The sequence below is a fragment of the Scleropages formosus genome, chromosome 1 (assembly GCF_900964775.1).
Source record: "Scleropages formosus chromosome 1, fSclFor1.1, whole genome shotgun sequence".
Taxonomy (NCBI): Eukaryota; Metazoa; Chordata; class Actinopteri; order Osteoglossiformes; family Osteoglossidae; genus Scleropages; species Scleropages formosus.
This window is the reverse complement of record NC_041806.1, coordinates 14,702,986-14,718,234: the sequence shown is the minus strand read 5'-3', so window position 1 is coordinate 14,718,234 and position 15,249 is coordinate 14,702,986. Positions and strand designations below refer to the sequence as shown.

General features: G+C 43.2%; 1 protein-coding gene across 6 annotated transcripts in view; it reads left to right on the top strand.

Annotated features, from left to right (window-relative positions):
• Positions 1 to 1,555: 1,555 nt before the first annotated feature.
• znf536 (zinc finger protein 536) overlaps positions 1,556 to 15,249 on the top strand; it is a 148,579-nt gene continuing 134,885 nt past the window's right edge. For 3 of the 6 annotated variants that reach the window (XM_018758159.2, XM_018758161.2, XM_018758160.2), the window contains exon 1: positions 8,238 to 8,488. In XM_018758159.2, the coding sequence (XP_018613675.2) occupies positions 8,382 to 8,488 (107 nt within the window). In that variant the 5' untranslated portion in view covers positions 8,238 to 8,381. Of the gene's footprint in view, positions 2,097 to 8,237; positions 8,489 to 15,249 lie in introns of those variants that run through there. The other 3 variants (XM_018758163.2, XM_029251425.1, XM_018758164.2) reach the window with 2 other exon arrangements.

The window sequence follows — 15,249 nt, the reverse complement described above, 5'->3', positions numbered from 1 at the left end:
TCAAATATGACAAGCGTTGTGTACTTTTAGTTGTACAATGTTCGTTAATGATACTGATATCAAACTCGTAATTAAAAAGAGACAAACAAAGTAGAAGTCTTCAACTTCTGATAAATATCCTCGTCCTAAAAACTCCCAGACAACCAAAATGCCCCAGAATGCGCTTCTCCCGAGAAATTACGTTCTAATAAAATTTAAATAGTCAAACATAGATGGGATTAGTGCTAGGTGGTGCTTTTATGGGATATAGTCAGTGGAAGTCGTGTCAGAGCTGAAAGCTCCTTTTTACAGCCATTTGGGACATTTAATGCCATAAAGGAGACAAGATAAATAAATGAGAATAAGAAGGTGTGAGCTGTTTGGGTCTGACACTGACCGAGTCAAAGGGCCCTGATATATAGGGCCAGGGCTTTGGGTTTCTCTTCTCCTGCCTTTCCTACCCTCCCCCGCCCCTCACCCCCCTCAGGGGAACTAACATCACCTCCGTGTACTGAAAATCTACTTTTACCCGAATCGATATGCAAAGGGTCCCCGTGGCTCGACATTTGGATTAATCAATCCGTCTGCATCACTGTCCCCGTCTTCATTCACACACTGCTGTTTCTTATCTCTCGCAACATGTCATATGGTGCTGTGTTCTGTAAAGGCAGCGCAGTGTTGGTGTATTGTGGTACTTTTTATTATTACCGAACCCTTTCCCTTTATTACACCATAATCATTATATAATCCCATAACAAAGAGTCCATTGAGGCAGTAGCTTTAGTCAACTCCGGGACACTCGGTCTATAATTGCATTATTCAGCTTCCATTTCTCGTATAGAAGCATAACCTACAAAACCATCCTTACTGGTACTTTTTCATACGTTCAGGGGCGACCTGCACGTTGCTTTTCCTGTAAAAAAATGCTGCTGACGTTAAGTTCTTAAAAAAGTTTTAGGTCCACATCGAAATTCTTCTGAAAACGCATTTTTTTTTTTTTATTTCCTTAGTGCAAAGAAACTTTAAGCGGCGTGATTTCACTCTCCCCATATTTAAGTTCAGTGCGGCACATCCATCTTGATGACCTGCTGCATGATTAATTAAAATCACATTTACACACAGATTGGCTGTTTTTTCCTATTGTTTCCAAACAGCGCTCCTTTGCGTCCGTGAGGGAGTGCGAGAGATACGACATTAAGCCCGCCACAAGGTTACAGTGTTATTACAGTGTTACAGTGTTTCGGCGTTTCGGTGTTACAGTGTTTCACTGTTACAGTGCTGTAACACATCAGCGTCATTTTATCACTCATTACTTGTCCAGAGCGCCGGAGCGCTCCCTCATCCACACTCACCCACCGGAGTTTTGTGGAAGAAAAAGACACTTGAAATAGTTACTCGAGAAGGTAAGAAAGCCACTCGAACTGGAATATGCGTATTCTCTCAGAGCAGGGCGATTAGTGTTATTTGCGACGCCAGGTATGAATAGCAAGATGACAGTGTGTGAGATGGTCGTGGGAGAACACGCACAGAGACACACGCTTAAAAGAGTGTTTACAGGAGCTCAAGGTCAGCACCGAGCTGCGCCTTTTCTGCACGGGAAAATGGACGATTTTATACATTGTTGTGTGTTGTGTTGTGCTGTGCTGTGTCTTGTTTGATGAAGGGCTCATTAAGAAGCCGAATGCCGCAGGACCCGCGCCGTTGTGCGCTAAGGACGACAATGGGGCGCTTTTTTAACGGTACAACGCATTTCACCTACCAGACAGGGGGGGTCCGGGCTGGAGGATGGAGAAGCCGAGCGATGCTGCCCGATCGCTATCAATGAGCGCGTTTATCCCGAGAAAGACACACCGTTCAATAAAAGGCTGCGCGTGTGCTGTGTGTGTGAGAGCTGTGTGTGAGAGCTGTCGGGATGCGCGGCGGAGCGGCGGCGGGGGCACCGGGGACCGGACGCTCCTAACAGGTCCGAGTCGCACTTTTCCCCTCAGCGCGGCGAAATGATCGAGTCAATCATGTGGACATGTGGCTTCGCCGTTCCGTGAACACGCACACGGTGTGCGCGAGAGCCGCGTCTGCGTGCCGGAGCGTCCCGAGCGCCGCGCGTTAGAGCCCGAAAGGTAAGAGCCGAACGCGCCGCTTCAGCACCGCTTCAACACCGCTCTCTGAGGCGTCCGTAGCCCTTCTCCGAAGTCACTTTGCGCTCGTTCTGTCTCCATGGAGGCATCGCAGCGGGGCCCTTTTTCCTCTTCGTGATTAAAAAATAGACAAAATCAAATATCCGCGGCGGTGACGTTCGTACGCAGGACTGTGTGGAGCGAAAGCCGCCACGGGAGCAGCCGACAAACACATTTGCGTGCGTTTTCAACATGCATTTCTGGAACGGGTAGCCTACTCCTTACACCTCGGGTATTGAAGCTCGCCAAAGAGCGGCGTGAAAGTTCACGTTTGAGCCGTCAAAGCGAGAGACGGTGATGCCGGACCGGGGGCTTAAAAGAACTTTGTCCCCCCTTAGACTAGATTCCTCGGTGCAAACTTTTACGCCGGACCCCAAGAGGTTCTGCCGGGGCTTCCAGCTAACCCGAATGCACAGCGTTGGGCGAACTGAAATCAAAGTTGCCCGGTGCATGCCATGCCATGTGTCAAAACTTGTGAGGTGGAAGAGCTTGCGAGACCTGCCATTTTGTGCCGTGATGATGGACCCCGTAAGAATAGAGGAGCCGCGCGATGCTCTGAGGAGCCTTGATGGCATTTAACACATGATGAGGAGGAAATGCCATATCACCTTTAAAACCTAAGTTTATCCAGGAAGGAGAGAAAGGAGCATTTCACCACCGATTCCAATCGACTAGCTCGGAGAAACGTTACGATGTGTTTTTCTTAAAAGAAAGTTACAGGAAAAAGAAAAGAAAACGGGAAGAGCTCCCAAGATTGCGGTTTTAATATTGAAAATATGTTTTAACTGAATCGACGGTGAGTTTCATTCTGGAATTTTTTTAGAAAACGCTTGTGAAATAAACGATTCACTTCTTTCGCTGCATTCGTTGTGAATGCGCTTCAAACAGAGGCTGCGAATATTATATTCTTTATTTAAAAAAAATGTTGTCTAACTTCTGACCAGCCACCAACTCCTATGAGAAGAGTTTTGAGCTGACAGAGCAACTTTCGTGGAGAGCGAAAAAAAAAAAAAATCGACATTTATTAAGATGAAACGCAGATTTCATTCTGTGGTTTCATGTGTTACAACGAAAACATTTAAGAACGTAGAAAGCCTAAAAGTAACCATTTGAAGTGTGTTGCGAAGCGAGCAGGTGCCCTGCAGCCTGGAGCTGGGAGGGAGGATGTCATCATCCTCATCTTCCTCCTCATCCTCGTCCTCGTCCTCGTCCTGCAGAATAACGGCACCTTGTCGAGCCAGTTGACCCCAGTGGCGATTGCCCTGGACACAATGGTCACAGTGCTCCGTACAGCCTTAAACAATGCACATCACATTGTTCCACTTTTCTGTGGCATTTTCCGCAAAGTTGAAATGAAATGCGTGTTTTTTCCTTGGATTCATTGTAAAAGGAAAAGGACGAATAGCGGCTGTGCAGATGTGTATGTAAATGCTAGTCATTGTTTAACGGTATTTGTCAGGCGGATATTATGTCTGTACTGGTGTCTGGGCGTAGACATTTTTGTCGGATCTCATCATTTCTTATTCGAGGAGAAATTGCGATGGATAAGAGTCATTGCACTTGTAAAAAATACTAGTCTATATAATTTCTGCCCTTGTTCACTCTCCCCCGGGGCCGTGATAGGTTCCTGACTTGTACGTTATGCACTGTTTACAAAATATACCTGACTTAAAAGGAATGTACTACAAGAAATTAGTTTCCAAAGAGCACCCACTGTGAAACAATTATTTTCTGTCAAAATTACATTTGTTATAAAGTTGTGAAGCTGACTTACAGTTCTGTAAGTTAGTGTACATATTTTCTGAAGTTCTGCTGTAAGGTAATTTCTGAGTGATTAATAATTGTATATCTTAAGTAGAAGACAAAGATAAATGCATCTTAAAATTGTCAGTTTATAACACGCTGTTATTTAGGAATGTTGTTTTAGCTGTTCTTTGGGAAACAAAAGAAACCTTTGTGATTTTACATTACGTAATATTACGTGCAAAACTTTAAATGTGACAATAGAGTTCTTTTTCAAATTCCCAGTATCTCCTTTGACCGCTGAGAGTAGTAGGCTGATTTCAGTGTGTACTGCTCGAAGGCTGTTTATCTCCTAAAAATGCCTTGTTGTACAATCTGTGGCACTTCTTTTTCATCCAGTTCATTTACCGGGTGGGGACGTTAAGCCATTCTGTTTTTCATGTGTGTCTTCAGACCAGGACTAAGTGTGTTTCACAGGGAGGGAAAGTGAGCATCTAAAATACATCTATCGCTCCTGCATGGTTTTTCGGTTTTTACGTCCAGGGCTGTCAGTCCATGACCAGTCGAGTGTATCCGGTGCAGAGACTTTATCAAAAAGCCATTCCACACTTAACTCATTCTCCGGTTGTTAATTGTATGAAATTGTCGTTCAGATGAACATACTGCGCTCAGCTTCTGTGGGACAGCATAGATGAGAATGGCCTAAGGGGATGGCCTTTGAGGTGGCCTTTAGGTATTAATTGATATGTTTGGTGAAGCCACCCCCACCCGACTCCTGATTCATAGGTCCAGGGCTTTTAAGCAGCTCACCCTGGGTTCTGTCACATACGGGACCAGTAGGGGACTTAGCCCAGCAGGACTGCTTTCACTGCCTTGGAGGGGGTGTCTGTCATGGGATGCTGGAGTGGACTTATATCTTGTGAGGGATGATCATTGTGAACCCAATTTGAGCATGATATGGTCTGTTTACAGTGCTGCCAACAAGGAGATTGCAGAAAAGCAAAATACGCTGCCCTGGACTTCAAATTTTCCCTAATTTAGATATAATTGTTGAACTACGAAAATACACTTTATATTTCTAAATTCAGAGTGGAAAGAAAGAAATGAAAACATGAAACCGTACTTCAAATACAGATAATTTGTTAAAAGATCTAACCTGTATGTTTCTTAAGTGTTGGGTTTGTTTACTTGACTTAAATGCATTAGCAATCCTTTTATGTTTTCTCACCGAAATATTGCATCAAATGTGGGCCTCTAGTCTAGTAAAAGGTGAGCCATGACAATGATTTAAGTCTGGACAACTGCTTGTACAAAATGACTTTAAGATGATAAAATAGTTTTAATGGTGTTAATTTCACCTGACATAGAAAATACTGTCCGTAATTTCATCTCGAATTTGACTGAAAGTTTTAGTTTAATCTAAAATTTGAGTGGAATAAGATAGAATTTTACGAGACACAATCTAAAAAGATCTCCTCACTGTAGAAAAAAATGATCGCTTACATTTTTGTCACGGTCATGGATGCTGTAAATTTGAGTTAGTCGAACAGTCGAACTTAAGTTTGACTAAGTAATTCACGGGCGTGTTACTTTTTCATTTACTCACTTTAACATATTACAAATTAATTGTAACTGCAGCCGAACACATCCTGTTCTATAAATATTAGGGAAAATGAATACAGTTAAAAAGTGTAAGGTACTGTCTGATTGCTCTCTGGTAGATTGAATTAGGCACTGAACATATGCGTAAGAGCAAGAGAAGGACTGAAAAAGGAGGTTCAAAGTACAGTTTGTAGAGGTTGGAGCACTGCTTCCCCCCCCCCAGAAGGCTGTAAACACAGTGTGTTAGAGAGACATGGAGTTCAAGACCACAGATAAATAAAGGGTTCAGCAGATTGCAGATGTTTTGAACTTATTCCTAATACACCTTTGCTGAAGTATTTCAGCAAAAACAAAGTACTTTCCCTGTCTCCTTCTTTCTCATTCTCTTTATCCCTATCTCAGATTAATGGAGAGCTACATTTGTATACAGTCAAATTATACTTACACATTCACCTTACTGAGAGATTGTTTATTTCTAACATGCTGACGAGTTGATTCGTGTCTTGTAGTTACTGTAAATATAACAATTTAAATTATTTGTTAAATCTTAAAAAAGTGGTTAGCACTTCTTTCTTTTTTGACTTGAGCAACCTCGTTCCTCCAGGATGCAATTATCCTTTGATTGATAGTGTTTTCCAAATAGTAGAATTTCTCTCACAGATTTTGATATTTCTCTGTATTTGTCTTTTCAAACAACTAGTCTTGCAGAAATAATAAAAAAGGTCTTTAGTTTGTGGATGACATTTTTTTCTTTGTTAAAGTTGCCAATTTGTATTTAATTGTGCAGTGCATTGTGTCTGGTTAACATGCTTTGATCTTTTGAGGAGCACAAAATTACAGCCATGTCATTTTCTGACAAGAGATTTACGCAAAATAGGCAACCGTCCATCAATCACCCAATTCAAAGCGTAGTCATTTTATTATTTTACATTTTACGCAGCATGGCACTTTGGCAGACGTCTAAAATAGTGGTAAATGCCCTTTGGTGTCGTGGGTCAGCTCAGACAAGGACAGGTGGGGCCTTCTGGGGTTCTGTGTGCTGTGAGAGCAGGTCTCCACCCTGGTGCGGGAGCTTGCGCTTCGACCTGCTGTCGCTGGTGTGGGCCGAGCTTCAGTCAAGAGGCCACATGGCTCTGCGAAAGAGGACTCTGCACCTTTAATTATGATCAAGAGGGTTTCTCGAAAGGATGGAGGCGTAGCAGTCAGCTGTCTCGTAAATCTGCCCTGTGCTGTGTATTGTATTGAACTATCGCTATACACCATTATAGTGCATATTCAACTGCCTCTCCTGGACCTCATTTGCATAATTGGATCTTTAATGAAACTTGCCTTGTGGAACAAAAAAAAACATTACGGGAAGAAAAGAAAAAACATAGCGAGCCAACCTCTGCTTTTGCTGAAGTTCGGCCTTACAAAGCTCAGAGTGAGCCAAGTGAGTGACCTCTGTGCTGAGTGATGGCTTTCCCTGAGTTTGGTGAAGGTCCTGTCTCGGTTCAGGTCCACGCACACATCCTGTCAGACTGTGGACCTCTGCATTTTTGCGCCTCATAGTCATGAATGGGACCAGGATCTCCGAAAGCTGCCTGATCCCTGCCAGGCTGCATGGGTTATTACAGTAGCTGCCTATTTGTTATTTTTTTAGCCTGGGGGATTTCGGGTTTTCTGTGAACGCTCATTTCTTACACTTGTTACAGAGAGAAGACGAGCCTTTAGTAGGACGGGGACAGACATGTCGACCAGAATTCCTTGGTTGCAAATATTTTGAAAATTTTAGGTCTGCAGTAGGCCTGATCTGAGTCTCTCTGATGCTTTGTCTTGCTGTTTTAAAAGACAGAATACACTTCTACTGACAGAGGAGAAAGAGTTGTAACATGTGACCCCTCTGCTGCAGTGGCAGGCTTGTTTACGCTGTTGAGCATGTTTTGCTTTACTGGTTAATTAAACAGAGTTTGCTGTCTCCCTGATTTGAGCAGGTGAAGGTTAAAAAACTGATAGTACCATTTTCAATTAAATGTGAGCATCATAGTAAATTAAAGGTTATTTGTCCTAGAGTTTGACTGTGTTGAAGGACAAACCATTTAGAAAGGAGTGTGAACAAAAAATACAGAGCCATTTTGTAAAGGACATCGCAAAAGCTACGTGTCCAGAGGCACTATAGCAGGAAAGGTATGTAACGAGGGGCAAGTGTTTATTAATTAGGCTCAGGGGTTAAAAATGGGTAGTAACAAAACAGTGACGTTTCCAATCAAGTGCCAAGCTGCCTTGCAAGAAGTCCCTACAACATCACTCTGGAAATATACAAGTGTATCGTGTGTCAGAGTTTTGCAGGTGGGTATTAGTGTAATGTTAGAAGGAGGTGGGGAAGTAGTGGCATTGATCACGCGTCTCTGTGAGTACCCCCAACACCCCCCCCACCCCACACACACACACACACACACACACACACACACACACACACACACACACACACTTGCACACACACTTGCACACACTGTAGGATTGCCGTGTTACAGGGGTGGAACCGCAGAGCTGGTGGGCCTTTGCCGTTTCAGAGTCCCCTTTTGCTTAATGGCCTGATGAGATGCCCAGCCTTTAACGGCAGCATTGTTTTTTTGCCCCCCGCGGTCTGGCAGCCCCTGCTGTTGATTCTCTCGGTAATGATGTCACCGCGATAGTGGAGGGAGCAAATGTCTCCTGATTCCTCCATTTAACGCCTGGTTGATTTGGCTGATAATGATAGCATTGGCGTCTTTCTGCTCGCAGACGGATCAAGCCCTGCAAATTAACGGCTCCTCTCTACCGAGGGAGCTGGATGGTGGAAAAAAAGGGGGGAAAACGGGACGGAAGAAAAAAAGAGAGGATGCACTTAAAGCGTGTGTCTTGATGGCTCTGAATGAGCTGACGGAGATCTCCCTGTTCCTGGCGATGGAGGAAGGTCTGATACATCAACATGGGCTTCGGCCATCTCTCAAACTGTGCCTGCTCCTCCTGTAACTTACTATTATTATTATTATTATTATTATTATTATTATTATTATTATATGTTTTTGTATTCGGAATGTTAAATTCTTTTGACAGTATGTGGTAAATATTTTAGTATGTCAAGTACTGTTTTAACTATAGAGCAATAGTAATTAATTATATTTTTCATAAACTTAGTATATGACTGGCATGTTTCTTCTAAATTGTGAATTTATTTGATATATTTTGAATTTATCTTTAAAGTATATGTATGTATGTAAACAAACAGAAACCATTTTAGATGTTGTATTGTTTTATTATTCGCTTGTATTACCAGTTCATCAAAGACCAAAAGTAGATGAGGTATACCCAGATTATTTATATTCGTTTTGCAGAGAAGCCCTGGACTCCCATCCTCACCCCTTCCCTCCCCACTATGACCCAGTAAGTTACAGGTGAATGGAGACGGGCGAACCCAAGCTGTGCGGTGTGTGCGTCTCACTTCTGAGTGAAACACTTTTAAACAGAGCGCAGTGTATGAACTAAATAGTGTTTCCTCTAGGGGATTCATCTTTATTTATCCGGGTTATTATAGAGCTGAATTTTAAAAGGGCTTTTTGAGGAACCTCCCCTGACGCCTGGCTTCCTTTACACACCTTTTAAGTCTTAAGGAACGCTCATTCGCGCAGTTGCCTTCCTTTACTGTTCCTCTGCCGCTCCTTGTGATATTAACAAATCCTCTCTTCTGTCGGTCTTTCGCGTTTGATCAGCCTGTAGTCCCTCTCCGATCTCCTTTCTTTCGGCACGACGTCTTCCCTTTTTCCCTCTTTGCTCTGGTTGTGCTCGTTTCGGAAGGGAGATGGAGGAGAACACGACTGTCCCTTGTTTTCCCCGATCCTCCTGTCGCAGGCGAACAGCCCCGTCTGTCTAGTTCAACAAGACTTACGGGGACAGCGTGGTGGCATCCAAAGGCAAATGTATGCACATATTCTACATACTAATGAAACACTTAAAAAAATATAATTAACGGTCAATCAAATTCATGTCAAAAGATTTTGCAGCAATCACTTCTTTGTCCTTGCAGCCAGATATCCTTTTAACTCAGAAATTTCTATAGTTCACAAAATATTGTAGATGTATTAATGTACAGTTTAACTTTGCAAGTTATAATAAAATTAATTTCTGCAGGTGCAAAAATTGATGTTTTGTCTGAACGACACATTACTGTTTTTTTAACATTGATTAAACACCAGGTATTTGCTCAGATGCTAAATGCAGATGCAATGAACTATCAGTGGACATCAAGGTCTTTGCTTTCAATCGTAGCGCATCCCCGGAAGAGCGTGCTAAGTCTTGATAAAAAATACATTTGCCATAGTTTGCAGTCTGATTGTGGTACCCAGACACCTAGTAGCGGCTCAGGGTACTTCCTGGGAAGTGTGAGGAGTGCATCTCCCTCACTGAATGCCTGATTACTCCTGCCTGGGGAGGGCTGAAAGTGAGCCTGGGTCACTGAGATCCGAGAAATTAGACAGCCTCTTTAAAGTGAAAGGAAGGGATTACAGCCATTGGAGTGGAGAGGTGACCAGAGAGTCGAACATACAGTTGGAGCGCTGAAAATGTGAGTACCTGGGACATGAGATCGGTAACGGAACTTGAACTGCTTCAGTAAATATTGAGCAGTTCTGGTGCCTAAAGTTATGTACAGTATCTTACTAGGAAAGAGGTCTGCCAAAGAACACACAGCGATGGTGTTTCGGTGATATGAAAGAAAACTTGTAAAAAAAAGGTTCTGCTAAAAGAGCTGCTTCTCCGTAACAGCGCAGTACCGCTGATGCACGTTTTCCATTCTTATACTCAGACTGGTGTGGCTCAGACTTGTCTGTGTCAAGCTCTTGGCCACTTTTCAGCTTTTTTATTTTAGTTCCACTTTACCACTTTGCAAGTCTGAAAGAAGAATGAAACATCTGAGTACACATGGAATCTGATAGCTGTCAAGCAGCAGCCTCAGGGTGTCCTACCCAGAAAAGCAAGGATGGAGTAGGACAGACCAGGCATTCGCAGCTCTGTCACTTTCACATCCTCACCAAACTCATTCTCTCCACATGTTTAGGAGCTTTTCAACTTCCTCTGTAACGGGGATACAGCGTGAAAATGTTGAGGTGTTAGGGATTACCGCCATCCTAGACCCACCTCCCACCACTGTGCTGTGGTCTGGTGACGGGTGGCCTTTGAATTGCTCTTGGGGGGGCGGATGGACAGTATTCAGCACAGGGATGAGAGTGTTTGTTTGGAACCAGGGGTCAAGGCGGCCTTCGCTCTCTTTTTCATCCAATTTCCCTTTCTGGAGGCTGCCGCTCCTTTAGCTTTTGTTGTCTCCCGTAATCTGGAGAAAGATCTTAATTATGGAGGTTCAGCTTCGTTTTTACACGCTTTTAATCAAACAGTGTAGTTAGTAATTAGAATGACGAAATAGCACTCGTGCTTACAGATGCTAGTGGGCCCTAAGAGGCGAGGGAGGGAAGGGAGGAGATTATCGTCGAGTTAGGTGTCCGTATATAGCGCTTCCAACACACCATGGCGTGTGCGAGCACAGCGCTGCCACTTATGGCCTCTCTTTATCGCAAACTAGCTGCAATTATTTAAATGGTTTCATTGAAATCCGATTATCTTCTGTTAAGTCTTGTGCAATCAAATCAAATAATTAAAGTTTGGGCAGATGGGGGCCCAAGTTAATTTCGAGTAAGTTCTCAACTTTGATTTGGAATGTCCAGTAAATGCTTGGTGGGATTGCCCAGTTGTGGGATAGAGATATATTGCCGGCTGAGTGGATGTCCACTGGCCTGCCTCCACATGACAGCTGATTTTACAGGTGGGTCATTGGCACATTCCACAGTTGCTCAGGAAGTTCTTGCAGACCAAAAGAAGTCCAAGATGGTTGCATAATCAAGATTCAATGTGAAAAAAATAATGCTATAAATGTATATTTACATGGCAGCTTTGGCTTAGTGTCTTAGGAGACAATGCACTGTAGAGGGAGAAAAAAGTTAGCATAGAAAGCAGTTGCAATAAGAACAGGTGGCATCTCGTTTAAAGGTCATGACCGGGCTGTGTTTTTAAAGCGGTTCCAAACCAGGTTTGCATTAGCGAAAGTATCCTGATGTTTAAATGAAAGAAGAAAATGAAAATGTAAGTTATGCAAACTGTTTTGGGTAACAGCATCTCCCAAGGCACCCAAATGTGAGAAGCGTGTGGAGAAGCCTTGCGTGTGTTTCCACAGTTGGATCTGTGTGGTGGGTGAGAGTAGGTAGGGTGGGGTGGAGTGGAGGCAACAATTGTGGCAGGATGGAGCTGAGTGACTGGGGTTAAACAGTGTGACGGTGGAGGTCAGGATACTGTGTGTGAGGGTTTGGGGTCTCCTGTCTGGCATCGACCCCTCACTCTTGCTCATGCTGGATTATTAAAGATAAGTGACCTCCTGGGGGGGGGGTCCTTGCTCTGTGTGTAGTGGGTGCAAGAATCCACCCCCTCCAGTGACCGTCTCATCTGTCAGGTTTTTGACTCGTGTGCTTTTGCAGCACTCAAACACTATGGGCAACACTGCAAAGGATGTTGTTCTTTCGTGGACCACTCCACATATATGCAGTAAACCGAGTCAGTGAGTTGCCTAGTAGTTTATTTGTGGTAAAGAGCTGTGTTTTACACATTGCCTTAACTGATATCCTGCCAATGTGAATGTAACAAAGTTTTTGTCTTCCTAACTAAACTGTTTCTTTCCTTTCTGTAATGCAGAAGTTGTGGGTTGGTTATAGACTTCTGGCCAAATGTATTGGTTAATAAAAAAATAAAAAATAACAGTAATTATGACCTGTAACATTTGCCTCAGAGTGCAATCTTGTGGGCTGCTTTGCCTCAAACAGAGCATGGCACTTCGCCTTGCCGGTCTCCATGGGTAGAGCTTGCTGAAATATCCCATGGCAGGACGTTAAATATATAGTGAAGGGAAGATGATGGCTCTGCTCTGACACTCTTTCTTGATGTATGTGCCATGTCCCACTGCCATTGTCTCCTGAGTAAGAGACAATAGCTCAAATACCTACTATCCCTCCCCCGGTGCTCCAAATGGTCGGCTTTGAAGTTTTTATAATCCATCTGTCATCTGCAAGCAGGGAGGAAGGGCACGTGCTCCACGCCGCTCAGTTACAGAGCTCTCCTCCGCACTGGCGGCCTCGGTGAGACGGGAATTTGCGCGCACCCGTCCGTGTCCCGCGAGTGCGAAGGCAGAGCTCGTGTGCTATGGATGGAATGCCTGAACTGCTTCCCACTGTTATGGTTATGAGGAGTTCCATTGAACGCTCATTGTTTTTTAAAGCCGGCAATTTTAATAAAATTTTGGGGCCTAAGCTGCCACTCTGCTTCTGAGGGCACCAACCTTTCATCTCGCTAATCTCGTTTTGTTTGATTTAAACACTTACTCGAAATAAGAAAACTAGAAAGAGATCTATGCCAACGAATGCAGAAATAAGCATTTTAATTCTCCATTCCTTTTTTTCCCTTAAAGATGCATACAGTGGAGCATTTGGTGTCGGTTTGATGTGCATTCTAATGAAGTTTTTTGCTCTGCTCGTTGTTGAAATCGCTTTTAATTAGAATGCACACTACTTTACTTAGGATTTTTAAAGAAATTTTGTACAGAAACAGGGTTTCCTTTGAGTGAAATTGGAGCCTTCAGATGCTACTACTTTAACAGAGTGACAACAACAGCACATAACTTAGATCTCCAGCATTGTTTTAATGAACAGATTTAAAAAAGTTAATTCTCTCACTTCTAATATACTGTTTTCAGATCTTTCTGTTTTAAGTCTCATTGTCAGAGAAAAGAAAATAAATAGCGAGATGAAAGATTTTGCTTAAAACAAAAAAGGAATTGTGACATTTTCTCTTTTCTTTGCAACTTCAATATTTTAAGGTAATTGTTTCATACAAGTTATATATCTTCATTTATGGTGGAATAACACTCTGGCCTTTTTTTATAAATAAAAAGTAGCACCCATCTGCTTCTTGAGACAATCCTGGCGCCTTTTCATTGCAAAAATAATACTCGTCCTAATGACTTCCACATATTTTGAAATCTCCCTTTTGAAATTGGTCTTGGCATGTTATTTGCAGGTACTTGAGTTGCATCTGTTTGCAATTTTGCAAATGTGGAAGACTTTAATGCAGAGCCCCACGTGTGCATGGGGGGCTACTCTAATCCTCGGGTAACGCCGGCTGCCATCACAAAGGAGTGCTTATCTCCATCCAGGAGCGGGGAGGGGGTGGGAGCAGGTTTCCGTGCCCCATGCTAAGAAGACACTGAGGGGTCAGGGGTCAAAGTCAAGGTCGAAGGTGAAACCACATCTACCCCCAGTCCCCCGCCTCTCTCGACCCCATGGTGTTATATTAATGGTAAATCTCCGATGATATCACAGTTTCCCCATCAGAGGACATTTCTAGATAAAAGGCCCAATCAGGAGGTGAATAAAGCTGAAATAATTGTGACTTCGGTCCCATTATTTCTACCATGTGGCAGGCAGCTGACCGACTTAAGCCGTTTTTCTTTAAACTGTAATAATGTGCTTCATTGTCCCATGTGGGGCTGAGGAAGTTGCTTGGTCTCGCTACTGTAATTGTATAGGTGTTGCCATCACGTTAATTAAAGAATGTATTATCATAGTTCAGTCACTGTGATGACAATGAAAAATTAAAGCGTTTAACTATTTTCCCGTTCCCTGCTTTTTTGTTCTGTTTGCTTAGCTGGGGGTGTGGGGATGTGGGTTGGGGGGGTTTAAGAGTTGGGGGGTGGAATTATATTGAAAGTGTATGCCTTGAAACTTTCTCCCTGTTGGAAATGTTTATTTGAACAGTAAGCTCATGATTTGAATATTTGTAATCCATGCTTAAATTTACAGGCCAGATGAACTTTTTGGCAGAGGATCGCAGCCATAAGTAGGATTTTCTCAAAGCTTTACAAAATTTTAAGCCATTTGCACAGCTTATCTAATTTGGAAAAAAATGTTTTCCTCTTCACCTTTAAAATAAATCACATTGTTTGATTTATTATTATTATTATTATTATTATTATTATTATTATTATTATTGTTGTTGTTGTTGATGTTGCTGTTAATACTAATATTAATAATAATAATTTAATTGATACCTGTATATATGTGTATAGGTATATATGTTTTGTTTATAGGAATCTTAAATTCAATAGATAATAATGTTGGTGCAATTTTAAAAATCTGACAAAAAGCGTGAAGTTGATAGAAGGCAGTCAGATGGTTGGGATGGCTCTGTTCGGAGTGGGTTTCGTGTTCTGCCGATGCTGAAAGGCCACCCATTGTGGGGGGCGTCCGCGAGCTGCTAGCCGCCAAGCTGCGCGAGGCGAACACTTGCGTGAATGATGCTAATGGGGCCAGAGCGGCCCGGCCCCAATCCCCTTCCGTCGTGTGTAATTTGGACGTGCCGAGAACCTGAGATTAGATTTGTCAGTGTGCAGTGCTGAGGTGATCGTGTGTGTGTTTGTGTGTGCGTTTGTGCACGCGTGTGGAGGGGGCGGCAAGAAGTACCGAATTAGCAGACAGAACAGAAGCAGGAGCAGAAGCTGCAACCCCCCCCACTTGCGTGCGATGACGAGTGTGAAGACGGTTTGGTGGCCTCGCTGTTTTACAGCCTGCACCCGGATCTGCCGATGCTGCAGTCCGTTTTAGGGGTAGCATGTGTGTCTCAATGAGTGTGTCTGTGGAGG